General features: G+C 45.9%; 1 protein-coding gene across 1 annotated transcript; it reads left to right on the forward strand.

The window, feature by feature from the left end:
* Window positions 1-4,502: 4,502 nt before the first annotated feature.
* LOC120878793 (serine protease 40-like) lies at window positions 4,503-14,575 on the forward strand. Its single transcript, XM_040261678.1, is given in 5 exon segments — window positions 4,503-4,687; window positions 6,902-7,014; window positions 7,017-7,172; window positions 8,730-8,896; window positions 14,255-14,575. Coding segments are annotated over 5 exon segments (942 nt in total).
* The last annotated feature ends 1,529 nt before the right edge of the window (window positions 14,576-16,104 follow it).

The following is a 16,104-nucleotide window of genomic DNA, read 5'->3' on the forward strand; positions in this document are numbered from 1 at the left end:
ATAAACAGCTCATACAACTCAAAACCAAATCATCAAAACTAAGCAATTCAATTAAGAAATGGGCAGAGGGCCTGAAGAGACAGTTTCCCAAAGAAGACATGCAAATAGCCAACAGGAGCATGAAGAGATGCTCATCACTAATTATCAGGGAAATGCAAATCAAAACCACCATGAGATATCACTTCACACCTGTCACCATGGCTACCATGAACAAAATCCACAAATAGCAAATATTGGCAAGGATGTAACAAGTCACAAATTTTGGTGAGGATGTAGAGAAAAGGGAATCTTAGTTCATGGTTGGTAAGAATGTAAATTGGTACAACCACTACGGAAAACACTATGAAGGTTCCTAAAAAAAAAAAAAAAAAAAGTAAAATTGCCATATGGTTTAAGCAATTCCACTCAAGGGTAGATATCTAAAGAAAACTAAAATACTAATTTGAAAAACACATGCACTCCAATGTTCACAACAGCAGTACTTACACTAGCCAAAATATGGAAGCAACCTAAGTGTAACTTGACAAATGAATGGATAAAGAAGATGTGGTATATATACATACAATGGAATATTATAAGTCATGTGAAAAACTGTGATCGACCCGGAGGATATTATGTGCTTTTGAAGTAACCCAGACAAAGATGAATTTGCATGTTTTCAGTTATATGTGGAATCTAAAAAAGGAAACAAACTAATGAAAATAACAAAAGAGAAACAGCATCAAAGATACAGGAAACAAAATAGTGGTTACCAGTGAGGAGAAGATTGAAAGGAAAGGCAAGGTAGGGATAAGGGCTTAAAAGGTACAGAGTATTCTATATAAAATAAATAAAATGCAAAGATGTGTTATAAAACTCATGAAATATAACCAATATTTTATAGTAACTTTAAATGGATGGGAATACCAGACCTCCTTACCTGTCTCCTGAGAAACCTGTATGCAGGCCAAGAAGCAACAGTTAGAACTGGACACAGAACAATTGACTAGTTCAAAATTGGAAAATGAGTATGATAATGATGTATATTGTCACCATGCTTATGTAACTTATATGCAGAGTACATCATATGAAATATCTGCCTGAAGGAATCACAAGCTGGAATCAAGACTGCTGGAAGAAATACAACCACCTCAGATATGCAAATACCACTCTAATGGCAGAAAGTGAAGAATAACTAAAAAGCCTCTTAATAAGGGTGAAAGAGGTGAGTGAAAAAGCTATCTATCTTAAAATTTAGCATTCAAAACACTAAGATCATGGCATCCGATCTCATCACTTCATGGCAAATAGAAGGGGAAAAAGTGGAAGGAGTGACAGATTTTATTTTCTTGGACTCCAAATTTACCGTGGATGGTGACTTCAGCTATGACATTATTAATAAAGGATGCTTGCTCCTTGGAAGAAAATCTATGACAAACCTAGACAGCATATTAAAAACAGAGACATCACTTTCCTGACAAAGGTCCACATAGTCAAAACAATGGTTTTTCCAGTAGTCATGTACAGATGTGAGAACTGGACCATAAAGAAGGCTGAGGCCTGAAGAATAGATGCTTTCAAATTGTGGTGCTGGAGAAAACTCTTCAGAATCCCTAGGAATGTAAGGAGATCAAACCAGTCAATCCTAAAGAAAATCAACCCTGAATATGCATTGGAAGGACTGAAGCTGAAGCTCCAATACTTGGCCACTCGATGGGAAGAACTGACTCATTAGAAAAGACCTTGATGCTGGGAAAGATCAAAGGCAAAAGGAGAAGGGGGTAGCAAAGGATGAGATAGTTAGATAGCATCACTGACTCAATGGACATGAATCTGAGCAAACTCCAGGAGACAGTAAAAGACAGGGAAACCTGGTGCTCTGCAGTCATTGGGGTCACAAAGAGTCAGACACAACTTAGGTACCAAAGAACAACAACAGCAATCATAACTATTTCAAATCACTATGCTGTGCACCTGAAACTAATACAACATTGTAAATCAAATATACTTCTAGTTTTAGAAGAAGCCAGAGGGAAGTCTGCACCTGTCCCAGCATTTTGCAGGCCTACAGAGAGAGGCTGTGTGGGGCAGTGGTTACTTTCATGGATTCTAGAGCCTGCTAGCTTGGCCCAGTCCTGATACTGAACCTGCCTGCAGGTCACTTTCCCTCTCAGAGCTGTTTCTTCCTTATCCGTGAAAGGGGTCTGGACAGTCTATCCCCCCAGGTGGCCATGAAGCCTCCTTTCCAGGTGTCCACAGCCTTCCCAGCACCTTGCCACTGCTCACAGCACCCTTCTCCTCTCCACACTTAACCAGTTCAAAGTGGTGGCAGCCGTGTCATAGGCACAGGCTAAAGACTATCTTCTGTACTTCCTTGAAAACAGACTGGGGTTGGGCAGGCAGTGTAATGCTAGGGTTCTGACTGATCAGGAGCAGGACACAGAAGAGCAAGCCACCAGCAGAGCTGGGCCTGCGTCCTAACCCTGCAAGCCCCGTATAATGCTGGTTTATCCTCAGTTCAGTTTCCTCACCCGCAAACTAGGAACGCTTATTGTTGTGAAGATGACACATCGAGTACATGGAAGGCATCTGTTTCAGTGCCGTTCATGCCTTTCTTTCCTCTGAACAAAATCAGATACAGCCTAGATGGTTAGCAGCAAATCTCCTGGACCCCATCTTCACCAAAGTCCCTTTCATCTTCCAGTGTTCGCTGAAAACTGTTTTTCTGCAGCCACTTAATGGGAGACTGCCTTTGTCCTCAGACCACCTGCCTGGAGTGTCCTGTCACCCACCCCTTGTCCTTCTTAGCATCTGCAACACCTCTGCTCTCCCACACCTGATGCCACCTTTGATCTCAGTCATTGTGCTTTACCACCTTTCTCTTCCTACTCTGTTCACTTGTTCCAACTTCTCTTCAAAATTTCCAACCTGTTCCTCTATGTCTCTGGATATATTTGGGACAGTCATTATTACCTTTTTCCAGCTTTTTATTGCAGTGATAAATACATAATATCTCAACAAAAGGCCAAGTTAGGAAAGCAATAATCTCAACAATCTGTTTTGTGACTTTGTCTAATGGAGTTTAACCTAGTGAGAGCCACAGCAAGGACCACAAATTCCCTGAGAAGTTTATGACGGTAGAAATACTACCATCTTTACTGAAAGGGACAAAGAAAGTATAAAATGAAAGTTGGACCCTCAGATTTCTACTACAAGAAGCAACCGTATAGGACTATTCCAGTGCAAACACATGTTACCATGATAAGCATCCACAATGATCATTTTCTTCATATTTTTTACAGTCAAGTCTCCATTATTTCAAGTGAATTTAGAATAAAATTTTTAAGCTTTAACAAACTTGGAGGTCCCAAAACAAGTAGATCTCTGCAACCACACATGACCTGCCCCCCACCCAGAATCTTAAAGATTATATGGAGATCTTAACTGGGTTCAGTCATATAAACTGTCCAGATGGTCTCACCAACACCTTACTCCCTCAGGGCTGCATCCTTGGAGCAGACTCACTGTGCGCAGGACCTACATTCTGAGAACAGGAGAAGGGTGAGGAGCCTCCATTTGCCCAGGTTCAGCTCCAGGGTCAACTTGTTATTATATCCTCTTGGTGACATCCTCCAACAGATGAGACTTCAAATTTCAAGGTTAACAGGATGAGACTCTTGGGAACCTTGAGGCGTAGTGAATGATTTGGCATTTGAGAAGGCCATTGGTCATTAGAGGTCAGCGGTTGGACCCCCTAAAGACCCATACTCTTGTATAATTCTCTCTTGCTGGGTGTGGGAAAGACCTGTGATTATCCATCCCATGATTATGTCATGTTGTATAATATCAAGTGAGTTTAAGAAAGGGATATTACCTTTGCACAGGTAGGACCTGTACCTGCCCGCTGGTTTCTGAAGTCTCTGAGTCTCTGTGGGGCATGAGAGGTGGAGGAAGTGATAGCCCACTTCAGGGTCTTCCTGCTAGATTTCAATTGTCCTCTGTCCAAGGACCAAGCGGCCTGCACTTCCTGTCCTTATTGGCCCCCATACTCTCTTCACTTGGAGAATGAGGAAGTACCGCTTCAGAGAGAGAACTGTCAAGCAGAGCATGTTCTGTTGGCCAAATATGAGGATGGGTGAGAAAAGGTGCCACCACTTTGTCTCAGTGGCATCACCCTGGAAGGCTTCAGTTTCTGGGACTTCAAAAGCAGTGTGCTAGTTAGGTGAACTAGGTCTGAGAAAGTGTCTGGACCACTGCCCGACCTGGACCTCTGCCCTGGCCAATGTGCTGATAAACACCTCTGCAACTGCCTCCCTTCTTGCCCCCTCCAGATCCACAGGCTGCTTCTGTAGCACCACCATCACCAGCAAAGTTAGGTGGCCTTTTGTCATGTGAGCCAAATCATTTCACCCTGGCTCTTGGATTTTCCAGCTTGAAGGGGGAGGATGGGCTGTGGTGGCCTGGGTCCTATGGATACTGACCTTTGGAGGCACCACAGTTGGCATCCATAACACAGAGACCTCATGGCTGGGACTGTCTCGACAGCATGTGGGAAGACTGCCGTAACTGGGAGGATCACTGGTGGCAAGGATGCAGCTGACAAACGCTGGCCTTGGCAAGGAGGTCTTGTCTACCGGGGAAGGTTTATCTGTGGAGCTTCTCTCATAAGTGACCACTGGGTGATCTCAGCTGCCCACTGCTTCCAACTGTACGTCTTCCCCACAGCCTGCTGCTGGGTGGGATGGGGAGGAAGCACAGATGGACAGAACAGAAGGGGATGAAGGCTGTCCTAGTCTTTCTTTCTTAGGCTTTGATCATGTTTTGCTGCCACCAAGGGTCTCTGTGTGTGCCCCTGCCTTTGACTCCAAAGTCCCCTCTCCCTGGAAGGCCATCCCTGATCCTCACCAGACTCCAGTTTCCTGACTATCTGAATCCCAGGACAGGGGCTGTTTGCCTCATTCTCCCTCTGGACCTTCATACTCTGGTAACACTTGCCAAGATGCTGTTGTTATCTCGGCTGCATATAATGCATGTTAATAGCTAAATGGAAATTAACTCTGTGATGATCAGTAAATACTAGGAAGTAGACTTTAATTCCCTTTTAAGTGCCTCCTATCTACTCTTTATCTTCCCTAAACTTAGGAGTTAGATATTGTTCACATTCAACATGGAGTCTGATTTCTACATCTTGCCCAGGTCTAGAGAGTCCACAAGATCTCAGCTTTTCCCTCCTTTTGTGGAAATAGCGGTGGGTCTGTAGTGTCTCTGGTCACATGCCAGGCACAAGCTTCAGGCTCTGTATTGGAACTGTAGTCCCAAGGCTTGCCAGAGCTGGGGGCATCCGTCAAGTCCTGGTGTGGACGAACATTTTGCCCTCTTCCAACCAGGCAATCCACAGGCCATCTTCAGCACAATTGCTAGAGGCTTCCCTGGGTCCTGACCACTTCCACAGACTGCCAAGTTTCTTTCTGGAGGCATCTTGGAATCCAGCTCTTCTTGTCACTTTTGTTGCAGCATGTGCCTAAGAGGAGCTGTGGTCACCACCACAGGCCAGAGTGATGCATAAAGCAGATGGCCTCTGTCCAGAGAAATGGGACAGGGCAGTCAAGAGAGTGAACTGCTCCTCAGGTGCATCCTGAGCTTGCTCTGTACCTGGAGTGGGTAGAAAATGTCACCCTCCAAGTCAGGAGTCTAGAGCTGCTGGCATCAGCTGGCTTTGAGGTCCTACTTTGGTTCTGTTTATTAATTCAGCACCCCTAGGTGCCAGGCCCCATGTGAGGTCCACTGAGCAGGAACTGGAGATGCAAAGCCCATCTTGAAGTTTCTGATCCTACCAGGAAAGTGAGACACAAGCCCAGCTCCTGTGATACAGGATGGGAGGCCAGAATGTGCAAGAAAGTAGATCTTGAGCCACTGGTAAGGGAAGTCTGTGGGTGCCATCAGATGAGGGGCTTGAAATTGGAGGGGCCTTGTAAAAGGAATTTGGTTAGGGAGACAGCCTAAGCAGGACATGTGGGTAGAAAGTTGCTCATGTTTCAACAGCAAGGAGAAGTTCAGTTCCATGAACTCCTCTATTTGTTCCACAAGGACTTGTTGAGTGCCTGTCAACAGAGGAGGACCAGCCTATAGAGAAAACAGTGTGTGAGGACTGGGCAGGAGAGGGATGCATCATTCTGGGCTGAGAAATCTGAGAATCACTTCTGGCCCTGGGAACTTCCAAGTGTTCTGGTCAGAGCTGGGAATGAGCCAAGTATCTGCTGATCTAAACTGTAGGGGTGCAGTTTGTTGTTGTTGTTCAGGTGCTAAGTCATGTCCAACTCTTTGGGACCCATGTACTGCAGCACGCCAGTCTTCCCTATCCTTTACTATCTCCCGGAGCTTGCTCAAACTCATGTCCATTGAGTTGGTGATGCCATCCAAACATCTCATCCTCTGTTATTCCCTTCTGCTCCTACTCTCAATCTTTCCCAGCATCAGGGTCTTTTCCAATGGGTCAGCTCTTTGCACCCCGTGGCCAAAGTATTGGAGCTTCAGCTTTAACATCAGTCCTTCCAGTGAGTATTCAAGGTTGATTTCCTTTTGGACTGACTGGTCTGACCTTCTTGCTGTCCAAGGGACTGCTCATCTAAACTGAAGGGTTACAGTTTGATGTGTATCCAAAGTTTCTTTCCAGCACAAAGACTCTCTGCTCCTTTGATTCTATGACATGCTGGGTAAGCCATCAGAAACTTTCAAAGGACAAATATCCTGAGGCTATGGACAGCAATCAAACCTACCTCAATATTAGGAAAGAAGGAGAAAGAATCCTTTGGAATAGTGGTGGTGTGTCACCAGGAGGAGGGGATGGGAGGTAGGCAGCCAGGATAAGGATGATGGACCAGCACTCAGAGGATATGGGTAGTAACTAAACCTCCCACAACAGGTCCCATAAGCCATCTGACTACAAAATCCTGCTGGGGTACTACCAACTAGAAAAATCTACTTCATACAGTCAGTTGGCAGCAGTGTACCGACTCTACACCCACACTGACTGTAACGCTACTACCAGGAGAGTGACATAGCTCTCTTACAGCTGTATCACCCTGCAAAGTTTTCTGACTCCATCCGAACCGTCTGCCTCCCGGAAGCTAATATCCAGTTACTCAATCTTATCGTCTGCTGGAAAACCGGCTGGGGGATGGTCACTACCCAAGGTGAGTGGGGGCAGGACAGGCACAAACAGCCAGGGCTGAGGAGGGGGAGAGGGGACTGCAGTAACCACTGTGGGGCTCTTCCAGCCCTTCTCATGCTTCAGGTTTCCTTCAGCCCATGGTTCAAAATAGCCTCAGTATCTCTGATTTCAAAACCAGGATCTTGAGCTCTTTGACTCAGCTACTCAGGATTCCAGCTTGACTCCCTGGTCCTGTTTGGGCAAGCCCCTTCAGGACACCTCTTGAGCTTCCACTGCAGGTAGAGGTACTCGGGCAGCAATAAGGAAATGAAGGTGGGCCTGCTTTCTGGCCAGGGAGGTTAAGTTGGAGCATTTAAGGCTTAAGAACATACATCAATGAATCTCATGTGCCTCATCCCTTAACTCAAGTGAAGCTTACCCATTCTGCCAGCTTGCTGGGCATGCTTATTTTTAGACTGAGAGAATTTTGTGCTAGGGTGATTGCCTTTGATTCAGAAAAATAACAACATTGAGTGAAAAAAATGTGGAATGTAAATTTGACATGCTTTGTGGGGTCGTGATTTGGCAGACCATATTTCAGTGGAGTCATTTGGGGCAGGACTTTGTTTGCTGTGCAAGCCAGTGCCAGCATCCCTGCTCTTGGCCACAAATGTCAGTCACAGTGCCTCATCATGAGAACAGCCAACTCTCCAACATTTCCAAAGATATGTCCTGGGATGGGCTGTCACTTGTTACGAACCACTGGCAAAGCAAGAAAGATTCTCCAAGACAGGTGAGATGGGAGGTGTTGGGACATAAAAGGAAGTCACAGGCTGGATCCACCACCAGGACAGGGAGCAGCTGACACTAAAGAGATTCCCAGCTGTCAACTGTCCTTCCCTCTCCATACCCTCTGCTGATCACAGTTGCTGGGCCTGTGCCAGCCCTGTGACATGTGAGGCACACAGGACAAGCACTGCATAGGAGCAAGCCATCAGCAGCACACTGTGCTGCCCCAGGAGGATGCCTCCGATCTGTGAACAAGATCTAGAAATAGCACCCGCATGGACAGTGTCCCTGGACATGTGCTCCTCTGGGAGGCAGAGCCATGCCTCATTTGTCAAGCCGCCTAAGCACCACGAGGCACTGCTATGCCTTGGCCAAGCCAGGACCCAGCTTCCACCCTCTGTGCCTCTGCTTCTGTTTCCACAGGGCAGCCAGATTAGTTGTTTTTTAAAGATAAGCAGACCCTTCAGTGGTTTCCTAGTGTGCTTAGAATGAAATCCAAACTCCACATCCTGGGGAGGAGGCGCTCCTTGCTCCGGACTCAGCTATGATATTGCCTTATCTTTTTCACCCCCTACTGTACCCACTGCAGCCACAATGATTTCCTTCCTCATCCTCCCCACCATGGGCCCCTCACATTTGCTGTTTCATCTGCAAGGTATCTTTCCCCCTCATCTTTGCACATCCACTGAAGGCTTCCCCAGTCCTGGCAACTAGAACTGGTAGCATCTCTATTAGCAGGAAGGTTAGGGAGCGAGCTGGTCTCTCTCTCAGGGTCCACCCCACATCTGAACCCCTCTCCCTTCACCTGCAGAGTTCCTACCTACTCCCAAAACACTGCAGGAAGCAGAGGTCGGCATTTTGGCTAATTCATTTTGTGAAAAGATTTTGAAACCGCCAGAAAGGAGCGACAAAACAGTTTCTACACAGGACGGCATGTTGTGTGCTGCAGACTTACTGAAAGGAGAGTCTGTCTGCCCAGTAAGTAACATGGGCTTCTTCTCCTCTCCTGCGGCTTCTGCCCCCTCTCTTGACTTCTCTGAGCCCTTCCCCAGTCCCTGACTTCTTCTTCCCAGGTGCACCCCAGCCTGATGCATCAGAGCTGAAGCACAGAAGCCCTCAAAGGGTGCTGGTCCATTCCTTCCATTTTCTTTATAACTTTTAGAAGCTTTGTTGAAGGATAGAATACATAGAAAAGGGCATACTTTACAAGTGTATCATTGGATATGTCTTTTAGAAATTGACACATTCAAGTAACCAGCATCCAAATGGGCATCCTCATACCCCTTCCTTTTACACCAGAGTATCCTTGACATAAATGGACATAAATGTTTGTCAGGACATAAATGGAATCTCACAGGGCACACTTTCAGTCCCCTTCAGTCACCATTTGGGTGTGAGTTCTGTTTGTCTTGTGTGGAGTTTCTGTTAGGTGTCATATTGCTGTACAGCATCACCTGCTTAGTGTTGTGTGAATATACCGTTTCTTTTTCCATTCTAGTGTTGATGGCATTTGGGTAGTTTCTGCTTGAGACCCTTGCGGGTGGCATCCTTGTACATGTGTTTGAATGTTCGTGGGTTTATATTTTAGTTGGGTATAATGCTAGGAGTGGAATTACTGTACCATAAAACGTGCACATGTTCATCTCTCCTAGATACTGGAGACCAGCCTTCCGCCCTGCTTGGGCACATTTGCACTCCCACCAACAATGGCTGCTCCACTTGGCCGCCAGGACTTCACACTGTCCACATTTTGGTTTTAACCATTGCGAGTGTTTTTAGTTTGTGTTTCTCTGATGAATAATGAAGGCACGGTCTTTTTCATATGTGTATTGCCTTTTTGTAGTATCTATCCAAGTATTTTGCCCTTATTTCCAACGGAATTGTGGGCTGTGAGTCCAGGAGTGCTTGTGTGCACTGTCAGCGTCTTCTCCCACTCAGTGCCGCGCTTCTAGTTTATGGTGGGGGAACTGAGGTTCAGAAAGGCAAGAGGACAGGGGATGACCAAAGTCAGCCTTAGAAGAACAGTGTCCTTCTCTGAGGCTGAGCCCCCACCAGCTTCCTCACACATTCTCCTCTCCTCCCGCACCTTCTTTCTAGTGCCTTCTCTGTCTCAGAAACACACTGCCATCTTCAAACATGCCACATGACCCTTCTCTCCTCCTCCCGCTGCCCTAACTCTCTGCCTGCCTTCCCAGCAGGGCTCGTCGCAGGATGTCTGCACTTGCCCTCTCTTGCTCACTTCTCTTTCTCACCTCAGCTCGCTTCCTCAAACATCGGCACCTGCCATTCCCCCACACTGCTTTTATCAAGATAGCCAAAGGCCTCAGCCTCGCTGGGGCTGCTAGTGGATATCAGACTTCCTCGCACAGCCCCGCAGCAGTGCAGCCTGCAGCGCTTTTCATCAGATTCTAAGGGTGGCCCCTCCGGCGTCTCCTGCTCCCTTCCTCCCCCTCCTGACAGCAGCCCACCAAGGACCTGCGCCTTGGCACTCATCCTCATCCTGCTCTCCTTGCCACGCTCCATTCTTTCCTTAGGTAGAGAGGAAGGGTCGGTATGGTGGATTCTGAGTTTTGACCATTTCCTGCCCATCTCTGTTACACTGGCTGCCACCGCCGTGTCCTCATTGTGTCCCTGCAGTTTCGTGGCCTCCCGCTGACTGTGTTCTACCCAACCCCAGAACCAACCTCCCATCCATTTAGAATCCAGTTTAGGTCACATCACCTCCCTGCTGGGTGTCCTCCAGTGCTCCCTTCACCTCCAGCTCCGGGCTGATGAGGACTGGGGGCAGCGCTGGTCACTCTAGGCCACCTCTGCCTGCATCTCCCAGAGTCAGGCCTTGCTCATCTCTCCGGTCTGAGCTTAGAGCAGCTCTCTGAAGATTCCCCTCTGGTCCCTTCTGTTTCACCTCTGAGTCTGCAGATGTGGAAAATGTGCTGTCTGTGTTGTGTCGTGCGTCATCATCTTGTCTCCCACGTGTGGAATGTGACCTTCATGTTCTAGATGAATACACGCGCTGAATACAGAGGGCGGAGGGGTGCTGTGTTTCCTTGGTTCCACTGTTTGCCCTTTGAGATGGAAACATTATGCCCCATAGTGCAAGGTGACTTCCTGTCTTGGCGTCCCACACTCAAAGTTCCTCACATTCTCCTGGAAGTCCCTTGGGATTCCCTTCAATTCCAGCCATCCTGCCAGCCTCGGCATAGGCCTCACCTCTTTTCCTCAGCACATCTAGCAGTTTGGTATTTTCTAAAGAAGTTTAACCAAGAAACTGAGGAAAAACTAGAAACCATAGTAAATCAAATGCAAAAGCTTGGGTGGAAAGGTTTTGATCACCACCTCGGGTACAGTATCATGAACCTCAGTCCATAGTTCTTCTGGCACTCTGTCTACCAGATCCAATCCCTTGAATCTATTCTTCACCTCGATTATATAATCATAAGGTATTTGATTTAAGTCATACCTGAAGACCTGGGTTCAATCCCTGGGTCAGGAAGATCCCCTGGAGAAGGAAATGGCAATCCACTTCAGTACTATTGCCTGGAAAATCTCATGGACAGAGGAGCCTGGAAGGCTACAGTCCATGGGATCGCAAAGAGTCGGACACAACTGAGTGACTTCACTTCACTTCACTTGAATGGCCTAGTGGTTTTCCCTACTTTCTTCAATTTAAGCCTCAGTTTTGCAATAAGGAGCTAATGATGTGGGCCAGCATCGGCTCCAGGTTTTGCTTTTGCTGACTGTAGAGAGCTTTTCCATCTTTGGCTGCAGAGAATGTAATCTATATGATTTCAGTATTGACCATCTGGTGATGTCTATGTGTAGATTCACCTCATGTGAAAAAGAAATGCAAGAAGGCAAAATGGTTGTCTGAGGAGGCCTCAAAATTAGCTGAGGAAAGAGAAAGGCAAAGCAGAAAGGGAAAGATATATATACCCAATTGAATGTAGAGTTCCAAAGAATACCTAGGAGACAAAAGAAAGCCTTCTTAAGTGAATAATGCAAAGAAATAGAGGAAAGCAATAGGATGAAAAAGACTAGAGATCTCTTCAACAAAATTGGAGATACCAAGGGAACATATCCTGCAAAGATGAGCACAATAAAGGACAGAAATGGTGAGGACCTAACAAAAGCAGACGAGATCAAGAAGAGGTGAAAGAATACACAGAAGACCTGTACAAGAAAGGTCTTAATGACCTGGATAACCATGATGGTGTGATCACTCACCTAGAGCCAGACATCCTGGAATGTGAAGTCAAATGGGCCTTAGGAACCATCACTATGAACACAGTTAGATGTAGATGTGATGGAATTCCAGCTGAGATATTTCAAACCCTAAAAAATGATGCTGTTTGCTGGCAGTCAATATGCCAGCAAATTTGGAAAACTCATCAGTGGCCACAGGACTGGAAAAGGTCAGTTTTCTTTTCAGTCCCAAAGAAAGGCAATGCCAAAGAATGTTCAAACATGCTCATTTCACAGGATAGCAAGCAATGCTCAAAATCCTTCAAGCTAGGCTTCAACAGTACATGAACCAAGAACCTCAAGATGATGCTTTTTAAGTGTTGCACTCAATATGCCAGCAAATCTGGAAAACTCAGCAGTGACCACAGGACTGGAAAAGGTCAGTTTTCATTCCAATCCCAAAGAAAAGCAATGCCAAACTAGCACACAATTGCACTCATCTCACACGCTAGCAAAGTAATGCTCAAAATTCTCCAAGCCAGGCTTCAATAGTACATGAACCATGAACTTCCAGATGTTCAAGCTGGATTTAGAAAAGGCAGAGGAACCAGAGATCAAATTGCCAACATCTGTTGGATCATAGAAAAAGCAAGGGAATTCCAGAAAAACATATACTTTACTGACTACAATAAAGCCTTTGATTGTGTGGATCACAACAAACTGGAAAATTCTTAAAGAGATGGGACTACCAGATCACCTTACCTGTCTCCTGAGAAACCTTTATGCAGGTCAAGAAGCAACCAACATGGAGATGGACAGGCATTGTTCAGAAAGTGTGAGAAGAACAGTGGAGTTTAGAAGGCCTCATAGCTAGATGGGAATATGAGTGAGTTGTTATCAGAATTACATAGAAGGAAATGGCAACCCACTCCAGTACTATTGCCTGGAAAATCCCATGGACAGAGGAGTCTAGTAGGCTACATGTAGTCCATGGGGTTGCAAAGAGTCGGACACAACTGAGCGACTTCACTTCACTTCACTTCACTTCAAGAAGCAATAGTTAGAACAGAACATGGAACAATGGACTGGTTCAAAATTAGGAAAGGAATACATCAAGGCTGTAAATTGTCACCCTGTTTGTTTAACTTGTATGCAGAATACATCATGTGAAATGCCAGGCTGGATGAATCACAAGCTGGAATCAAGATTGCCAGGAGAAGGGCAACTATTAACAACCTCAGATAAGCAGATGGTACCACTGTAAAGGCAAAAAATGAAGATGAACTAAAGAGCTGATTGATGAGAGTGAAAGAGGACAGTGAAGAAGCTGGCTTTGGTTTCTCCATTAGTCAGGTACAGATGTGAGATTTGGACCTTAAAAAAGGCTTAGGGCCAAAGAATTAATGCTTTTGAAAGTAGTGCTGCAAAAGACACTTGAGAGTCCCTTGGAGAGCAAGTCAATTCTTAAGAAAATCATCCCTGAATATTCATTGGAAGGACTGATGCTAAAGTTGAAGGTCCAATAATCTGGCCACATGATGCAAAGAGCTGACTTGTAGGAAAAGACCCTGACAGTGAGAAAGATTGAGGGCAGGAGGAGAAGGGTATGACTGAGCTTAAGACGGTTGAAAGGTGTCACCGACTCAAAAGACATGAGTTTGAGTAAACTCCAGGAGATAGTGAAGGACAGGGAAGCCTGGCAGACTGCAGTCTGTGGGGTTCACAAAGAGTGGGACATGACTTAGTGACTGAACAACAAAAAATGATGGTTGGGATGCAGTGTTAGGCTGAGCAGGCAGTTGGCAGCTTCTAGGCCTGCCACAGCCATTCTTCAGGACATTAGAGGTACCTTCTCTCACATGGGATTGGGAGGGAAGAGGACTCACATCCTGAGCCTGGGGTGCCCCTGTTTCTTCTTGTAGATATGAAATGAGCTCTAAGGCCTCACCCCTGAGATTTTGATCTAGAAAGTTTGCAGTGGGAACCCTGTGTCTGGACCTTTCAAACTGCCCACGTGATTCTGATAACAACTCACTCATATTTCCATCTAGCTATGAGGCCTTCTAAACTCCACTGTGTTCTCTTCACACTTTCTGAACAATGCCTGTCCATCTCCATGTTGGTCCGCATGACTCATGCCCTCTCTTTCCTCAGGACGATTCTGGGGGACCCCTCGTCTGCAAATTAAATGACACCTGGTATCTGATGGGGCTGTCCAGCTTTAACGCGCTCTGTGAGAAACCCGTAGGCCCCAGCATTTTCACCAAAGTCTCCTACTACAACCAATGGATCACTGAGAAGCAGAAAAGCTCGCCCAATCCTGACCCTTCAACTGCTCCTGCTGAGGAGAAACCTCCTGCTCTGATCAACTTTAATTCTCTGGGCAATGTCCACAAGCCCAGGAACTTCCTAGTCCTTGTGACTTCACAAACCTTCCACCTGCTGCTGACTTTCCTCTGGACAATGGGGCTCTGACAGACACATGGGGCCCCGTGGCTATCTTCTCAGAAGCCCATCTGCGTTTTTGCCAACTGGCTGCACTTAAATGTGTTCAACTCTGAGTTCTCCCTAAATCTGACTCTGCTCCAAGCCTGATAAAATAAAAACAATGGAAGAAGCCTCTGCTCTTGTTTCTGAGTCATCAAAACCACCTCATACCCCCACCCCAAATGTGCTTTCAGCTCCTCTTGACTAGCAGAAAACCTTTTGCAAAGTAAGTGCTTGATTGCATTGAATGCCCCCTTCACCAAAATTTTATATATTTACCTTTCTCCATTGCCTCTTTGGAGCAGTCTCTCAGAGCTATCTGAGGTACTGTCTCCCAGGCTGCAGTCCTCCTTTAACTTGCAACTCTCATATTGTGCATCTTTTTAGTCAACAGTATTATTTATCTAGGTTTGGTCACTTTGAGAGGGTAACAGGCAGGAAGACTAGGGGTCTCCAAATGGAGGAAAGTGGCTGCAAGTGTCAGATGTTTTCTCTCTCTCTCAAAGCAGGAGGAAACAAACTACAAGTCAGACTTTTTTCCCTTCTCTATACCAAATTCAAAGGAGGTTTCTTTTAAAATTCTTTGTTGCCATGAAGACACCTGTTTCCACTAAACTTAACTTTTCTCAAACCTTGAGCTAACAAATGCGTTTTTCTTATGGAAATGTTTTTCTTAAGCTATGTTAATGAACTATGTATTTACCTTAGACTCTGTCTTTCTTCAAGTTGGTTCTGCCTAAGACTCAGAACTGCCTTGACAAACGAGTATGTTTTACTCATGCAAATGTTCTCTTAAGCTATGTTAATGAGACTATGTATTTGCTTAGAAACCTGCCTTTCTTTGCCAACATTCATGTCAATCATTTTATGGCCTGGGATGACTCACCTTGTGGCAATGTTACCTCAAAACGTATGTTGTGGGTGAGGGGCCTGGTCTCACTCCCTGAGTTTTGAGACATTTCCTTTCTCTAATTAGCAGTCTGCTAGTAGGTATATAACTTCCTACTAAAGACTAGCAGGGGAGCACTCTTTCTGCCCCCTTCTGATGTCTATGTCAGAAGCTTTCTCTGTCTCTTTTATACTTTAATAAAACTTTATCACACAAAAGCTCTGCATGATCAAGCCTCATCACTGGCCCCAGATTGAAATCCTCTCCTCTGGAGGCCAAGAATCCCGGCGTCTTTCATGGCTCAGCAACAACCTTTCAACTTTTTATAGTTAAGAACACAAGGCTTAGTCTGGGTAAGTGATGTGTCTGTGGCCCCTGAGTGGTCAGTAGTGGAACAGGAATTCCAGCCCTGACATCTTGAGAGTGCTGGGAAACCTCTGTTCTCCTCTCAATGCAGGCCCCACACAGACTCTTCAGGCCTTGACTCTCTCAGGACTGACTGTCCCAAATGTCTCAGAATTCCCTCTGGTCAGTGGCAAAGAAAGACCTCAAATAAAACTGAGGGCAGAGTAGAAGGCAGATCTGTAAGGATAATTGACTCTGGGTCTGGGGGACAGGCTGGGACAGG

This window comes from Oryx dammah, unplaced genomic scaffold (assembly GCF_014754425.2).
Source record: "Oryx dammah isolate SB20612 unplaced genomic scaffold, SCBI_Odam_1.1 HiC_scaffold_19, whole genome shotgun sequence".
NCBI lineage: Eukaryota > Metazoa > Chordata > Mammalia > Artiodactyla > Bovidae > Oryx > Oryx dammah.